The following is a 17,636-nucleotide window of genomic DNA, read 5'->3' on the forward strand; positions in this document are numbered from 1 at the left end:
ATTACATTAGGATAAAATTCTGTGTAGAACGTTAATAAAATTTCAAGAAGAAATAGTGATGTCAAATATCTGATTTTAAATGGAATATGTGCAGGTATATAAAGAAAATGGCAGATATCAAAGAATAACATTCAACTGGCTATATTTAAATGAATGATGTAGAAGTTTCATTAAAGAATGTCAATATTTATAAAATGCCAGATATCACATCCTTTATAATTTCTTGAACGTATGATGACAAATTTCAAAAGTTATATTAAAACTATACAAGAGGGTACGTAATTTTTCTAAAACATTTTTATGGGAGCCATAAGAAAAAAAAATTTTTTTTAAAGAACATTGTTATAGGAGTCTAATAAAAAGTCTGCCACTTTGGTTTCACAATGAACAGTTCATTCACCATCCATTCACTGGGTGACACTCTGGTCAGAGAGCACAACAGGTGTGGTAGAAAATACTGGGGGCAGACTATGAGAACAGAAATCCAGCTTTTTCACTAACTCCATTTCATAACCCGTGGCAGTCAGTAAACCTGTCTACCTTTGCTCCTCATCTGTAAAATGAAGCAACTGGACTACCGGTTCCTTTGAAACTGGAAGCTATTCCATCTGTCACTACATGTTCTATTTGAATATCTTCTGAGTGTTTCTTTTCTTTACCATTAATTTTAAGCCCTTTTCTAGAGGTAACATAAACACAGTTGGGAGTAGGAAAGAAAACATTAACTATTCTCCATTTCCTCTCCACTAAAGAGAACGTGCTTCTCTAAGATGTACGGAATAGAAGAAATGGACAGGTAAACAATTCAAAGAAATTGCACAGCCATTACAGTGATTTTTGAGATTTAGTGGAGAATCTCCCAATCCTATGGATTGGAAACTGGTGTACATAGGATTTCCCTTTACACCAAGCATTCTTAACCTGGACTCCATGATAGAACCTGAGGGGTTCAAAAACTTGAGTAGGAAAAAAAAAATACATCCTTACTTCCACTAACCTTTTAATTAAATATTTCCTTCAATTATAGATGTATGTAATAACCAGAGTGGTATCAGCAGTTACTGTTTGTTACTGTTTCACCAATAAAAATGTTTATCACAGTACGTTACAGGTGTGTCAAAATACTATTTATGCTCTTTACTATTTTGAAATTATAGGAGCTTATTAGATTTGGCGCTAGCTCCTGTTATTTCATGCGAAGAAGCGTACATATAACTATATGTATAAAACTTGCTATATAATAAAGTTGGTTTTCATATTTTGATAACTATTTCAACATAATTTCCGGAGTAATTCTATATATTAAATTTTATGAATTTAAAATTGTTCTGAGGTGTCCATAAGCCCCGCCAGACTGCCAAAGGGGTCGCTGGCACACCCACACAAAACACTAAGATTACCCTGGCAAGAATACAGACAGAAAGATCATTAAGGGCCACTAGTGCAGCACGGAGCAATTGATAGCCGCCACTGTTAATCTGAAAAACTGCAAATTTTGGCTCCATAATTGAGTGGAGAACCTTCAGGACCAACCAGGAACATCTATTTAAAGAGAGAGTGAAAAAAAAAAAAAAAAAAAAAAAAGAATGTTTTTCAGAAATCCCGGAAGCCCAGGGTGAGCAATGAGGATAGGAGGGGCCCACTTCAGGCTGGTATTTGTTACTGGCTACGAGGCCGACTGAACGGCCTCCAACCCACTTCCTGTTGATGGCAGCTCTGGCCCATCCCCACCCTATACGCCCCCCCCCGTCCCCCCATCAAAGGGACACACTCGAGAAAGGGAAACACAATCCCTACACCACTGAATCAAAGAACTCCCTCACAAAAATTCTTGTACCGGCATTTCGCCAAAATCCGACACTCTTAGGGGTTTAGCGAGCGTGAGCTGGCTCCCTTTCCTCGGGGCAACCGGGGATCCTGCAGCAGCTGACCGAAAAGTTTAGTCCACAACCACAAGTTAGGAAAACATCGCTTGCCAGCGGGAGGTACCTGCTACAACAGACTGGCAGCCCATTTCCTTTCCCGTTCCCGGAGGAGTTTTTCGGCCCGGGACACGCGGACCCTTTGCATGGGAGCCGGCCGTCCCCTAAAAATCCCAAACTCGAGTCTCTTTAAGACCCCAGGTTTGAGAACTGATGCCTCCAACAACGCCTCCGACTCCGCCTCCTTCTCTGCGGCCCGGGCAACACTCGGGCTCAGCTCCAGAGAGCGGCACCGTTGGTTTACGTAGCAGCGTGTGATTGGACGCCTCTCCCTGGCGGGCCTGGATTGGCCGGCGGCTGGCCCCGCCCCTCGCCCCCGCCCAGGCCCGCGGCCGCCTGGGTGTCCTCGCGTCGCTCGTCCGCGCGCAGCCTGGCAGTTTGCCTCATCTTCGCCCTCGAGCTTGCGTCCATGGCCACCGCAGCGAACGAGGAGCCCTTCCCTTTCCACGGCCTCCTCCCGAAGAAAGAGACTGGGGCCGCGTCCTTCCTCTGCCGCTACCCGGAGTATGACGGTCGGGGGGTGCTCATCGCCGTCCTGGACACGGGGGTCGACCCCGGGGCTCCGGGCATGCAGGTGCGGCAGCCGCCGAGGGCCCGGGCGCGGGGGCGCGGGCCGCCGGCCACCGGGCCGGGAACGCGGAGGGTACGCGGCGTCGGAGCCTCGCAGGCCGAAGCCCGCTCTGCGGCCGAGGGGGAGCCGCCGGGAGGAGGCGGAGGGCCCGGCGGGGGGCGGGGTGCGAGGGGCCGGCGGCCGGGCGCCCCGGCTGGGCCCTGATCCCGGCCCAGACAAAAGCTGTTGGTCGGGGCGCCCAGGGCCGTCGGTCGCCCAGGAAGCCCCTTCCTACCCAGGCGCCTCCAGGCCCGGGCCCTCGGGCTCCTGCCCAGCACACCGCCTTCTTCCGCGGGTGCCTCGTGTCTCGGGCACCACCGGCCGGTGCCTGTTATTTGCAAACGAGGATTTTACTGTTTTGTTATTCATGGGAGCGGGGGGTGGGAAGGAAACAGGGAAGGGGCAAATGACCTATCAGAACTTCATTTTTATTGCTGTCGTTCGGGAGGTTTGGTTTGGGGAGGAATAGTTTATCTTGAAACACGAAAGCCGGCTTTCAAGAAGATAACTCGGTCAACTTCCGGAATTGTTTCCTCTGGTACTTTTATGTATTCTATTTTTAATCCTCTTCCGCAATGTACTTGTTAGGGTCAGTGAAACGCATGGCTTAGTCTTTGATATAAAGAAGAACCCAACTTTGTTTTTGGCGAACTCTTAAGACTGCATTTAAATTATGCTTCCATATTTTTTTTTCCAGCCTCAAAATGTAAGACAACATACTTCATGCTTTTTTAAAGTTATTTTGTTTTGCCCTAGCCACCTTTGAAATCGTTAGATCAAGGTATCATGCCGAAAGGTAATTTTTTAAAATGTGTTTCTCTGTTGAAAGCATTCTCATTGAAGTCTTCAAAGTTTGACTTTTGTGAATTTACTAACCTGAGCTTGACACCGAAACCCAGCAATAAACAGAATTTCACAGTTGTTCAAGACTCATCTCCCAAATGTCTAACCTGGCTAATCCTCCTGTACGCTGATCTCTTCCTTGTATCAACCTTTCCCCTGTATTTCTTAAAACCCCGAAGTCTAATAATTCTCCTCCTCCCCGATGCCTCTCCCTCCTCTGCATCCCTCACTGTGCTCTCGTATAACTGAGGTAGCGTTTTGGAAGGTAGGATGTAATGCCGGGGGAAAAGGGAACCAGTCCGGTTCCCAGTCTGGCCGACTCTGTAGAGAATTCGTCTGGAAGTGTTGCTCCCTCCTGTTCATTCTTCAGCAGCACACCTCATGGTGGCCCTGCTGGGCAGCTCTGGTGCATCAGAGGAGGAGCAGGTGATGCGCTCCCTCCTGGTAGCTCTGGTGGTCCCGTTTCTTAAGAACTCCGAAGACGTACAGCAGTGACAGCTATCACCTTATTGAGGCTTCATTATAGGGCAGTAATGGTTTCCATTCTGGTGTGGTGTGTGTTTACTTTTTTTTTTTTTTTTTTTTGTGCGGTACGCGGGCCTCTCACCGTTGTGGCTCTCCCGTTGCGGAGCACAGGCTCCGGACGCGCAGGCTCAGCGGCCATGGCTCACGGGCCCAGCCGCTCCGCGGCATGTGGGATCCTCCCGGACCGGACCGGGGCACGAACCCGTGTCCCCTGCATCGGCAGGCGGACTCTCAACCACTGCGCCGCCAGGGAAGCCCGTGTTTACTTTTTATAGGGATAAGTGGGAGGAGAGCAGCTGGAGTAAGTGGTCACTGGCTCTTTTGTCCGGATAATAAGGGGATCAGAAGAGTCTGGAGGAGTCGTGTCTCAGTAAAAATGCTTTTGTAGAATTTCCCGGACCTGCTTATCAAATAATTCCATCACTCTCTCTATAAAGTAGCAGTAATTCTCATCCCACAGTGTTGCTCTGAAAATTGAGGCGATTAATTACATGTGACTTCTTAAAGTGCTTGTGAAAAGTGTTAAACACTGATTTTTTTTAAGCAAGACTATTTAGTAGAGGGAGTTTATGCCGGATCTTGAATCACCATCTCTCTGAAGGATAAATACGCATTAGATATTATGTGCATGTAATAATAAATGTTTGAGCAACAACATGTTTGAAGTAAAATGAAAACATAACTCTTAATCTTCTAACAACTTGAACTCTGAGAGATTGACCTAAACATGGCCATCTGAAAGAAGTTCACTAAGGTGGCTTGCAAACATGAGTGAATTTGTAAGGTTATTTTCCCCCCTTTACCTTTAACAAGTGTATTTTGTAGATCTGTGTATACATCATTAAGATAAGAAGGTGGATAGAAATTAAATGGAAGGAAAGAGTGAAGTAGGAAGAGGAGGTTGAACTGGACATTTGGAAAGGCACATGGTGTCTGAGTAGGGGACTGGGCGTGCCAGGGAGAGTTTTCAGGAACACAGTGGGGAGTCCCATTCTAGTCCTATTCTTCGGTGATGGCCTTGGGCCCAGTTCTCTTGTGATAGCGTGTAGGCTGCATTAAATGTAGAGGGTGGCCAGCATGAGAGGAGGAGTAATTAAATAAATGATTAAGTCCTTTCCTCAGCAAATATTCCGGCACCTGCCAGGTCCCTAACATTCTGCGTTAAGAGATGATGTAGTCCTGCAGAGAACTGTTAACAGAGGTTGAACAGGGGACCAGTGAGAGCTGGAGCAATCAGGCTTCGCGGACAAGAGACGGGGCTTGGACTGGACCTAGAAATAAACCCACGGTAGCCAGCGGGTCTCCTGGCTGCCATTGGTCACCCTTCACGTGGCCAGAGTTACTTTCCTTAAAAACCAAAAACAAAAAACAACCCATCACACCTTTGCTTAGTATAAAACAGAACTATTTGGGCATGCCAGTTGTCTTTGTGTTGAAACCCCCAGGTTTGAACTTTGCGCGGCTCTGTGCCATTCAGCTCCAGCTCTCTGCGTAGCCTCGGTTCTCATCCCACCACTTCTTCTGTCCACGTGCCGCTCCACGCCACCATTGAAGCACCCTGCCTGTGCTTCCACCAACAGCATTTCACGGCTTTCCTCTCACCCAGATGTTCCAGGTCTTTCCCCAACACATGCCTTTGCACATGGGGTTTAATCTGCCTGCAGGCCTTCTACAATCACCTGTAAATGCCTACTTAATCCCTCAAGACCAGCTGGGCCTTCACCTGTTACCTTTGGGGTTATCTAGTGCTATTAATTCAGCCCCCCACTGTGTATTTATGTGTATGTATGTGCCAACCGCTGTGGTAGGACCTGGGGGTTCAAAGAGGAGTAAGGCCCAGTCCCTGGTGATATTATTTAGTTTGCTCTCATAGCAATTTTTTCATATCCTATAGCACTTAAATTTTTTTTTTTTTTGGCCGCACTCAGGCCCTCAGCAGTGAAAGCACGGAGTCCTAACCACTGGACCGCCAGGGAATTCCCTAAAATGTTTCACTTTAGTATATTGGCTTATATACCTTTTTCCTGGTTCAGTTAAAATTCCTTGAAAGCATATATCCAAATTCATTTTGTATGAAATGTGCTTGTAACAATTTGTGTTGAATGGAAAAAAAAATGTATATATGTGATAATGTCCACAGTTTCCTCATGGGGAAAAAACAGTTTGGGAAGGAGGAAGTAGTCCTGTAAAAGTCTTCCTAATTTTACATTCACTGAAATATAATGGAGCGCAGTAAGGAAGTTATCATAGGCATGTACCTGTTTACTAATAGTGGGTGCTGTCCATTAATTTAAGTTTTATTACCTCGCTTTCAGTTAGCCTTTCCTGATTCCCCCAAGCTGGCTTTTGTGTTCTTACATGCTTTCCTAGACACTGTCCTTATCATTATTATTTATCGTCCTATATTGCTGTTCTCTTTTTTTCAAAAAATAAATTTATTTATTTATTTGGCTGCGTTGGGTCTTCGTTGCTGCACGTGGGCTTTCTTTAGTTGTGGCGAGCGGGGGCTACTCTTGCTTGTGGTGCGCGGGCTGCTCATTGCAGTGGCTTCTCTTGTTGTGGAGCACGGGCTCTAGGTACGTGGGCTTCAGTAGTTGCAGCACTTGGGCTCAGTAGTTGTGGCGCACGGGCTTAGTTGCTCCACAGCATGTGGGATCTTCCCGGACCAGGGCTCGAACTTGTGTTGCCTGCTTTGGCAGGCGGATTCTAAACCACTGCGCCACCAAGGAAGTCCTGTTCTCTTTTCTCATTTGTCTTCCCAACTGGATTGTAAGCTTTCTGAAAGCAAAGCCTGTCTTATTCATTCATCATTATGTTCTTAGAATAACAGTCATTTAATAGTGTTTGTTTATGACATACCATTCTTTGCTTAAAGGAGTATTTTCAGTATCTCCCCTGAAATTTCAAATGGATGCTCATACGTTCACTTTGGTTTGTGCAGGATAATTTGCGAACCTTCCCCCTTTTGTTCCAGTCCTCTACAAACCCTCACCAACTTCACTGTAACTGTTTCAGTGGAGACCCAAAGTTACTTAGATTCTTGATGTTTGGGGAGAACCTTTGGGCCACTTCTGTTCTGTTCGGCCAGTGGCGCCCAGTAAGCATCTCTCAGTCTCCCTCCCCCGTTCCCAGGGCTTATCACCTTAGCTCTCCTCATAGTAACTGTGCCTTCAGGCCCACGTTACCCCTCCCCATCCTCAAAGATGAGGGATAGAGTTCCAGCGTTAGCAGTTCAGTTTCCTGTCCTCCTCCCAGAGCGCCTCTGCAAAATTCTCAGCTGATTTGCCTTTTTAAAACCTGTCCTTCCTAACCCTAAACTCCCTCTTGTATCTTCTTATCTCCAGTGGAGTGGTTCCCTTTACCTAATGGTTGAAGGAAGGAGTAACTGCATGTATGAGAATTTTTAATGAGAGAGAGAGAGAGAGAGATCCTAGTGAGTAAAGCTTGTGGCAGTTGTAGATGGTAAATAAGCCACTAAATCCCGGTAGGCTTTCTTCCTTTGCTCACACTCATAATAAGGTTTCTAATGAGAGGGATCCGTGTCTGACTTGTTAGTGATCTCTTGTGATTCTCAATCTCAAGTCACCGAAGTTGTTTGGTCATTGAACGAGAAAGTGAAGACAAATGGTTTGTGTTCTTAGTGCTGTGGTGTAGCTTTCAAATTATGTGCTTATTTGGAATACATTTTAAAATAGATTATTTGCTTATGGTCTTAGTACATGATCTGGCTAGTTTTAACTTTATAGAAGAGTATTAACTTCCTCTTAGTGGCTTCTATTTTTGTTAGATTTTCTTACACTTTTCTTCATTCCTTTATTTTCACTTTATTTTATTCTTAAAGATACTAGCCAGTCCCTTCAAAAGCAGTGTCTGATTTGTTTTTTTTAAATAAATTTATTTATATATTTATTTATTTTTGGCTGTGTTGGGTCTTCGTTGCTGTGCGTGGGCTTTCTCTAATTGCGGTGAGTGCGGGCTGCTCTTCATTGCAGAGCGTGGGCTCTAGGTGCACGGGCTTCAGTAGTTGTGTCACGTGAGCTTCAGTAGTTGTGGCACATGGGCTCGGTAGTTGTGGCTCACGGGCTCAGTAGTTGTGGCGCATGGGCTTAGTTGCTCTGCGGCATGTGGGATCTTCCCGGACCCGTGTCCCCTGCATTAGCAGGCGGATTCTTAACCACGTGCCTCCAGGGAAGCCCCTGATTTAAGTTTTATCATAATTTTATCAGGGTTTGGTATGATTTCTGCAGTGATTTTTGTTTAATTATGATTTTGAGCCTTCTCAGTATGTTAGAATACTCGTTACTAGTATAGACAGCCCCCCCAGAAATAAACATCCAGCTGATGAATTACCATACATAAAAATAACAGCTGTGCGGCCCCTGACAGAGCTGTCAGCCCCCACTTGGTCGATGATTGGAGTGAGATCCGGGACCCACCAGCCACCCCCTAGTTTTGCCTTGTCGAAGAAAAACCACATGTGTTTGTTTCCTCCACATAGTGAATTCCCCCGCCTCCTTCCGGGTGCACCCTAACTGCAGATCTCTGAGGACACTGCAGTTGGTGTTGGGGAGGAGGGCGTGAGACCAGAAAGACTCCTGGTGATGGACACTACACTTCGTCTTAAAGAGGGTGAATTCTCCGGGTGGAAAAGGAATCTGAAGGCTGTACTCTTGTCACACTATAGGCATTTTTTTACATCCCTGTTTCTCTCTTGAGGGTGGGGGGGGTCTTCATTTTTCTGTCTTTTTTGTGTCTCCACACCTGATTGCTGCTGGTAACTCAGCATGTATATCTTGAATGCTGCAAATTCCCTTTGCAAAGCTAGCTCAGAAAGAGCCCCCAAATAGTTTTTCCCACAAAGGCAATGAGGATATTCATTCAGTATTACTGTTAGCTGTAGCAGTCAGCATGGCCCAGTTGAAAGTCTGGGGCTGGCCAAGAAACCACAGCTGAGGAAAATCAATCTTAATGCTAAGTAATTCATGTCAGGCCATCCAACAATCCCATATGCCTTGAGTACCTAACAGGCACTGCTAGGTTTGGGGTAGTTTGGTGAATAAAATGGACATAGCCGTTGCCCTTATGGAGCTTATCTTACGATAGTGCAAACAGGTGAAGAGTCACAAACTAATTACGAATTGAGTTAAGTTCTGTGAAGGAAACAAGGTACAGTGAGAAAGAGTAATCAGGCTTAGGCTGACAAGCACTTAAATGAGATCATCAGGGAGGCCTTTCTGAAGGGGGTGGTATTTTACTAGAAAATGGAAAGGTGAAACTGGGATACCTGTGGAGCAACTGAAGAAACAGAATTCCCGGCAGAAGGACCTGGCACAGAAAGTCGTGAGGCAGGAGGAAGGTGGCCGCGTCCAAGGAGTTGAAAGGAGACCAAGTGGTTAGAGGCGGGAGTGACTGGCACCCTGGGCAGGGTCTGGTCCCGATCTCGGTGAGCCCTCTGAGGGTGTTCAGTGGAGGACTGGCACAACCCGACTCGCTTTACTGTTGCTTGTGGAGGGCCTCCTGGGAGCCAGCATCGCGTATGAGCAGGAAGTGCTGGTGGTGGAGAGGTTCAGGACACCAGTAGTGAAAAATCAAGGGAAGGTGGGTCTGAGCTGTACTTTAGAGGTAGAAGGAAGAGGACTTCCTGAGAGATTTGCTGTGAGGAGTAAACCAAAGAATCTGAGGACTCTCTGAGTTTCTGGCTTGAGCAACTGGGTGTGTGTTGGCTTCCTGAGATGGCAAGGCCTGGGGAGAGACAAGTTTGAATGCTAAGTTTGAACTTGATTTAATAAGTTTGAGTGTTAGTGTGGCCTCCGGTAATGAAATGTTATTAAACATTTTCCCCTTAAAGTTTTGTCCAACCAAAAAACTCACCTTCTTCAGACCTTTTCTCAGATGTTAACCTTCTCAGTGATACCTTTCTTGACCAGCCTAATTAGGATTGAAAGCCCCATACCACCTGTCTCCTTTCCCTGCTTGATTTTCCTCATAGTAGTGATTACCATCTGACATGTTATATATTTGACTTGTTTATTGAGTCCATGTAACACAGAGTATGTGAGGTCAGGAATTTTGTGTACTGATCATTGCTGTACTCCCGACACCTAACGAAGTGTGGCCTGTGGTAAGTGCCCGAGAAGTATCTACCTGAACGCATGAAACCACTTGAAGGGTTCTGTGCTGTTTTCTGTAACTAAATCTTCTCATTAGTATCTGTCAGGCTTTTGGCTTAAAACTTCAGTTCTCTTTTTAAACTGAATGCAGATTTTATAGGATATTTTAGGTGTGGGTACATGTGCATGCACACACACACATACGGGAGCTGGCATCGCTTTAAGGATAAAAACTAAAATCTATAATTCATATTTTAATTGTCTCTTAATTTTCAGGTTACAACTGATGGAAGACCGAAAATCATTGATATCATTGACACAACAGGAAGTGGTGATGTGAACACTGCTACAGTGGTGGAGCCAAAAGATGGGGAACTTATTGGTCTTTCAGGAAGAGTGCTTAAGGTTGGAGCTTTTATCTTTTTATCGAATGTTTTTCTTTTTTTTTTGTACTATATCACCTCAAAGCATTTTACGTTTACACCTTACATTTCATGGTATTAGTTACCTATTGCCGTGTAACAGATCACCTCACAGCTTCATGCTTTAAAACAACAAACGTTTGTTATTTTACAGGTTCTGTGAGTCGGGAATCTGGGTGTGACTTAGCTGGGTGCCTCTCTTCAAGATCTCTCCTGAGCTTGCTAACTGTCGGCCAGGGCTGTGGTTTCATCTGAAGGCTCGATGTGGCTGGGGAAGGGGAATTTGTGGTTATTGGCGGGCTTGGTTCCTCAGCACATGGGCCTCTCCATGCGGCTGCTTCACAGCATTCAGCTGCCTTCCCCAGGGCGAGCAGTCAGAGAGAGCCCAGGTGGAGGCTCTGGTCCCTTTATAAAATGATGTTGGAAGTGATGCCTGTTACCTCTGCCATGTTCTTTTCATTCAAAGTGAGTCAGTAGATCCAGCACACGCTTACATATAGAGAGGATTTTACAAGGGCATGGGTACCAGATGGTGTGGACCCTTAGGGTCCATCTTAGTGGATGTTATTGTTTTTGTTGTTTGATAGTGGGCTTGGAATTAGGATTTTTTTTTTTTTTCCCAGTATGGCTGCTGAATTCTAAAAATTTTAAGATTTAAGCGGAAAGGTGGGAAAAGTGATGAGAATGTAGTTTTGCCTTCCGCTTTTCCCTTCTGGGAACTTGAACTTGAAATATTTAGGCTTTAATATTTGTGGACTTAAATATCTGACCTTATCTTATTCCATGTACTTGGTAGAAAGGCTGGGGTAAGCTAACATGAAAAATTATTAGGAAACATAAAGCAGTTCATGAAATATTAGCTAATGGGTTTGTTAGGTGGCAAGAATGTGATGGTGTTTCTGTACTGTTATCTTTTCAAACAATAAGCAGAATTAGTTTGGAAGGTAAATTTGTGGTTATTTAGATATCTAAAGAGCTATATTTAACTTCCCATCTTTTACCATCTATCTGAATCATGTTTAGACCTTGTCTCTCGGGTAAGATCGTCACGGCAGTGTATTAGTTTCCTGTGCTGCACAACAAATTAACACAAACGGCAGCTTACCACATACGTTCCTACATTTATTATCTCACAGTTTCTGTGGGTCGAGTCTGGGCACAACTTTTTGTGGTTCTCTGCTCAGGCTTCCACAAGACCTCAGTCAGGTGTTGGTTGGGACTGTGGTCTCAACTGAGGCTCAGGATCGTCTTCCAGGTTCACCTTGTTGTTGGGAGAATTCATTCATGACAGCATGTTTCTTCAAGGCCAGCAGGAGAATCTCTGCGACCTCGGGGGTGGCCCCAGCCTCTCTTTTAAAGAGCGTGCCTGATTAGGTCAGGCCCACCAGGGCACTCTCCTTTTGATGAACTCAGTCACCTGATTAGGGACCTTAATTGCATCTGAAAAAGCCCTTCACCTTTGCCATATTACTTCCCATAACATAATCACAGGAGTAATATCTCCTTATGTTCACAGTTCCACTGCCTGTCACAGGCAGATGGCAGGCATTCATATCCCAGTTTTGCTTCTTTTCCCGCGTGTTGTGGACCGCATGTGTGACCCCTGAATTCGTATGTTGAAGCCCTAACACCCAATGTGATGGTAGTAGGAGGTGGGACCTTTGGGAGGTGATTAGTGTTAGTTAGATGAGGTCATGAGGGAGGGGCCCTCATGATGGGATTAGCGCCTTGATAAGTGCCCTTCCAAGGGAGAGCTTGCTTTCTCTCTGCTCTGTGAGGACACCATGAGAAAGCCATGCCTTCAGGCCAGGAAGGGCGTCTCACCAGAATCAGCCATGCTAGCAGCCTGATCTCGTGCTCCTTCAGAACTGTGAGAAAACAAATGTCTGCTATTAAACCACCCAGTCTATGGTATTTTCTTATGGCAGCCCAAGCTGACAGAGGCACCATGTGCTTTAAAAAGAAATACTGCAGGGAAATGACTTTCTGCACATCTGAATTGCTCTAGTTTTGCCTGTCTTTCCCAAGTCAACCTTGTTATTTAGAGTATGTTTCAAAGAGAAACATGGGATTCCTGTGAGTTACAGTACTCTAGGAAACTAGAGAGCATTCCTAGTAAGTCAGGCAGATTCAGAATCATATAAAGTATCAATAGTATCCTCAATCTATTTTTGAATAGTTGTAGCCCATGCTCTAGATAAACCATCCACACTTGTAATGTTACTAGTGCTTAAAGGTAGAATTAGTGTATTGTATACATGGCTGTGAAGTAAGATCAGAAAATTGATAGATTGGTATTTACATCCTTTCTCAACTTGGTGATATATTTCTTTAGCTGTGCCATTAACTGTTCTCAGCCTATCAGTATAGTGAGTTTTTTAAATTTAATTTTTAATTGTATCCAATATGTCTACAGAGTTTAAAGAACCTTCTACAAGGCTTCTAAAGAAAAGTTCAGTCCCCTTTCCATGGATCACCATCAATTCCTGCTCAACCTGGGTTAAGGTTTGATATACTATCTTCAGAGTTTTTTTGTTTGTTTGTTTGTTTTTTGCGGTACGTGGGCCTCTCACTGTTGTGGCCTCTCCCGTTGTGGAGCACAGGCTCCGGATGCGCAGGCTCAGCGGCCATGGCTCACTGGCCTAGCCGCTCTGCGACATGTGGGATCTTCCCGGACCAGGGCACGAACCCATGTCCCCTGCATTGGCAGGCAGACTCCCAACCACTGCACCACCAGGGAAGCCCTATCTTCAGAGTTTTAAATGACAAGCTAAAATACTTTTTATTCTTAATTTTTACCCCCTAGTTTTAGACTTTATCTGTAGAATTAAAAGTGGAAGAAGAGGGTTTAACTCTCTTGTCCTTCCTTTCTGAGAAATTTTCTTGCATTGTCTCTTGGGTTACTTCCTCCCACTTTTTTGCTGTTCTTTTATCTGGGACTCCTGTTAAGTGGACACTGACCTCTTTAGTTGATCCTCCAGTTTTCTTATGTTTTCTACCTTTTCTTCATTGCTTTTGTTTGATTTTTTTTCCTTCCTGAGAGAGTTCCAAGATGTTCTCAACACTTTCTTCTAACTCATGTACTGAATTTTGCCAGTTTTTAATTGCAGGAGTCTGTTCATGTTCCCTCAGAGCACATTTTTGTATCACGTATACAGCGTTTTATCTGTGAGAATATCATTGTCTTGAAAAGTTTTGTCTCGTGACTTCCGTCCCTCTTCTTCTTCCTCACCTTCTGCTTCCTCCCGTCCTCCCTCTTCCTCCTGATCTTGCTCTCCTTTTCCTTCACCTCCTCCCGACCCTCCTCCTCCTTCCCCGGCCTTTTCTTCCGTGTGCTTTGCTTTTGACCTGAGCACTTTTCCTCGGGTGTCCCCTCACCGCAGCTGTCTCTGATTTAGCAGCACGTGAAAGGTGATTGGAAGTTCTCTGCTTGTGGAGAGTCTGTGGTGTGGGTCTCACTGGAGGGTCACGATACTATCGTGGGAGGCCCCAGGATCTCCGTCTATGGTATATTTTTTCCATTGAGATGCCCAGTTACCTCAAAGAGGACCTTCGCCTGTTTGGCCTGGAGTTTGGGGGCAGAGGAGAGAGAAGCCTGGCCGCCAGCACCTGGGGACCTGAGCCTCGACAGGCCCCCGGGGGGACTCTTCACTGTGCCTCATCTGTCCCCTCTGCTCCGTAGACCTCTCTAGAGGGTTCACATGCCACTCTCTCTCATCAGCTTCCTGCAGGATGTGGGGTAGGCAGCGGGGGACTAATTGGTCCTCATACCAACTTTCCACCCGTCTTCTTGGTTACAGTTCCCTTCTCCAGCCATACACAGACCGTAGCGACACACATGCTCAGTTAATGTTTTTACAAGCATGTGCAGGTGTTCAGATATTTTTGCCATAGTCATTAAAAAGAGTAATGTTGTCAGTCACTGGGATTCTAGCTAGTGGGGTCTCTGAGAACTCCTTAGTGCACAGTTTTCAGAAGGCAACGCAGTCAAGTCTTCAAGTTTCTTTGATTTAACCGTGCTTCAAAGTGAGTTAAATACCTGTATTCCACTTCTTCTTCCAAATAGCGCGTAAACTGCTGACGGTTAATGTCTAATTCTTCTGCCAGTTTAAGATCAACGACACTTAGGTGCTTTGAAGATTCCTGCCGTCTCATTCTCTAAGGATGCTGTTCTAAGCTGTCTTGAGAAACTGGCAGCCCATTACTTACGACCAGCGGTACTCGTAGGAGCAGGTCGAAGCAAGAGAGTGAATAGAAGGGTAACACCTTTCATGGTAAATTGTACAGGCAAGAAGAAAAGTGCACGAAACACACATGTTCAGTTTAATGAGTAATTTAAACGGACGCCATTGTATCCACCCAGATAAGACCGAGAGCGTTGCCAGGCCTCAGAAGCTTTCTGTGTTCTCCAGATCACAATGCATTTTGACTTTTGTGGTAATCTCTTCTTTGCTTTCCTTTACAGTTTTATCACCTCTATGTGGATACATGGAATATATTTGTTAGTTTTGCCTACTGTGACCTTTATATGAATGGCCTCATTTGTGTGTCATTTCACGTCTTCTTTTCCTGGGTGTTTGCAGGATTCATGAGATTCAGCCATGATTTGCATGGAGCGACGATGTGTTGAGTTTCATTGCTGTGCCTGTGACATAGTTTGAATGTACCACATTCTGTCCATTCTGCTGGGGAACAGTTGAGTTGTTTCCAGTTTGGAGCTGTCACTAACAGTTCTTTAGGGAACATTCTTGCAAACAAATCCTGTGCACACATGTACAGATAGCTCTAGGATGTGTACCTCTGGGAGTGGACTTGCTGAGTCAGAGAGATACACCTTTACTAGGTGATGCCGAACAGTTTTTCCAAGTGTTTGTACTAAAATACATTTCCACCAGCTGTATATAGGAGTTTTAATAGTTGCACTGCTAACACTTGGTGTTTTTAGGCGTTTAAAATTTTGCTTATAGGCTGGGAATCTAGCTGTATCACGCTGTGGTTTTAATTTGCATTCCTCTGATTACTAATGAGATTGAGCACCTTTTCATATGTTGCTTAAACTTTTGGATTTCCTCTTTTGTGAAGTGCCTCTTCGAGTTCATTTGCCCTTTGTTTTTAATACTGAGTTGTTATGATTTGTGGGATTACCTGTCCTTGGGTTACGTGTGTTTCGGGTGTCTTCTCCCACTCTGTACTCGTATTTTCACTTTCCAGATGATGTCTTCTGATGAGTAGGAGTTCTTAAATTTGGTGTAGTTGGATATCAGTCTTTTGCCTTTTTGTTTGGGGCTTTTTGTGTCTTAAGAAGTCCTTTCTCCAGCTGACAACCAGTGAGAATCAGTGGCCCTCAGCCTCACAGACAGAGGGAAGTGAACTCCGTCAAACCCATCACCAGCCAAGTGCCAGATGAGAGTAGGGCCCTGGCCAGCACCTCGGCTGAAGCCAAGTCGAGGATCCAGCTAAGCTGTGCCAGCTTCTGATTGATGGAATGTGTAAGATTGTAAATAGTGTGTTCCTTAAGTCACAAAGTTTGTCGTATTTATAACACAGCAATAACTAATACACTCAGCAAAGTTATAGAAACTGTAAAAACACTCACATGGATATGTTAGAACTGAAATTTACAATGACTGAAATTTTAAGAAAGCATCACTGGGTGGATGTAGTAGCAGAATGGAGATGACGGAGGAGTCTGGGTCAGTGGACTCTAAGATCAACCAGTGGAGAATATCCATTCTGAATAATGAAGAGAAAAACACTGAAAAATAACTAACTTAGCTTTGGGAGCTTGTAGCTCAATAACAAATGGGCACATATTTGCATCATCAGACCCCAAGAAAGAGGAAAAGGAGTGTGCTGCTGGAAAAAAAAGATATTTGAAAAAATAGTGTCAGAGAATCTCCCAAGTGTGGCAAAGATATAAACCTACCAATTCTAGAAGCTGAGTGAACCCCAGGTAAGATAAACCAAAAGAAATTCATGCCCAGAAACATTCTAATCAGATTGCCAAAAATTAAAGACAAAGAAAAAAAATCTTGAAAATTGCCAGAGAGAAGGGACCCATTGTATAGATGGCAAAGATACTCAAATGACTTTAGCTTTCTCATCAGAAACCCTGGGGGCCAGAAGGATGTGGTACAACATTTTTCCAGTGCAGAGAGAAAAGATCTGTCGATTGCAAATTCTATATCCAGTGAAAATATGTTCAGGGAAAAGGTGAAATAAAGACATTCCCAGATAAGGTAAATCTAAGAGTATTTATAGCCAGCAGATACACTTTTAAAAAATAGTAAAAAGAGGCTTTTCAGACAGGAAGAAAACATGGAGCAGCAGAAATGAAGGACTAGCAAAAGAAGCAAAATGTCTGAGTAAATATGATGGACTGCTTTGAGTTTTTTAAAATCGTATTTGATAGCAAAAAAAAAAAAAAAAATCCTTCCTGTCCCCAAATCATGAAATTCTCCCATATTTATTTTCTGAAAACTTTCATTGTTCTACTTTTCATATTTGTTCTTAGAAGTCACCTGGAATTGATTTAATGCTTAGTTTGAAATAGGAGTCCTGTATCCTTTTTTCCATCTGAAGACCCACTTGTCCCAACACCATGTATTAAAATACCATAGTTGCCCCACTAATTTTCAGTGCCTTCTTTTTACTTTGCAACTTTCAAAATGTGGTGACTTTTGGCTTCTAAAGCCTCATTGCCCATTCTTTGTCCTTTGGGTTTTGGGGTTTTTTCCTTTTCCTTACTCTAATTTTAGTAGCATTTGGAAGGGAGCACAGTGCTTTCTAAAACTTGACCACATTTAACTTGAAGTCAGTTTTTAAAATCATCAGTATGTAGCCTTACATGGTAAAAAAGCGGTTAGTCCAGAGACCGTGAATGCCTTGGCCAGGTTTAGCACTGTAGTTAGATGCAGTGATAGCTGAAGGAAAGAGGGTCCATGTGTCCTGGCAGGACCATGAGGCTGACAAGTCTGAAGTACAGTTCTGAGGCAGAAACTCAGATTTTCCTGCATGGAACGTTAACAACTCATGGTGACACTTGTGTTGTGAAGAGAACCCTCAATTCGTTAAGCATCCTCTCTTTAAAAAAGAGTCAGGGAAATGAGGTGTAATTAGAAATTAAAGAGATTCTGTTTCTCGT

General features: G+C 44.4%; 1 protein-coding gene across 3 annotated transcripts in view; it reads left to right on the forward strand.

Annotated features, from left to right (window-relative positions):
* The first annotated feature begins 2,308 nt into the window (after positions 1 to 2,308).
* Positions 2,309 to 17,636, forward strand: part of TPP2 (tripeptidyl peptidase 2) — a 68,616-nt gene continuing 53,288 nt past the window's right edge. For 2 of the 3 annotated variants that reach the window (XM_081215191.1, XM_081215193.1), the window contains exons 1-2: positions 2,309 to 2,556; positions 10,347 to 10,475. In XM_081215191.1, the coding sequence (XP_081071317.1) occupies positions 2,392 to 2,556; positions 10,347 to 10,475 (294 nt within the window). In that variant the 5' untranslated portion in view covers positions 2,309 to 2,391. The remainder of the gene's footprint in view (positions 2,557 to 10,346; positions 10,476 to 17,636) is intronic. The other variant, XM_081215192.1, reaches the window with a different exon arrangement.

Source organism: Mesoplodon bidens (assembly GCF_964165515.1).
Source record: "Mesoplodon bidens genome assembly, chromosome: 17".
Lineage (NCBI taxonomy): Eukaryota > Metazoa > Chordata > Mammalia > Artiodactyla > Ziphiidae > Mesoplodon > Mesoplodon bidens.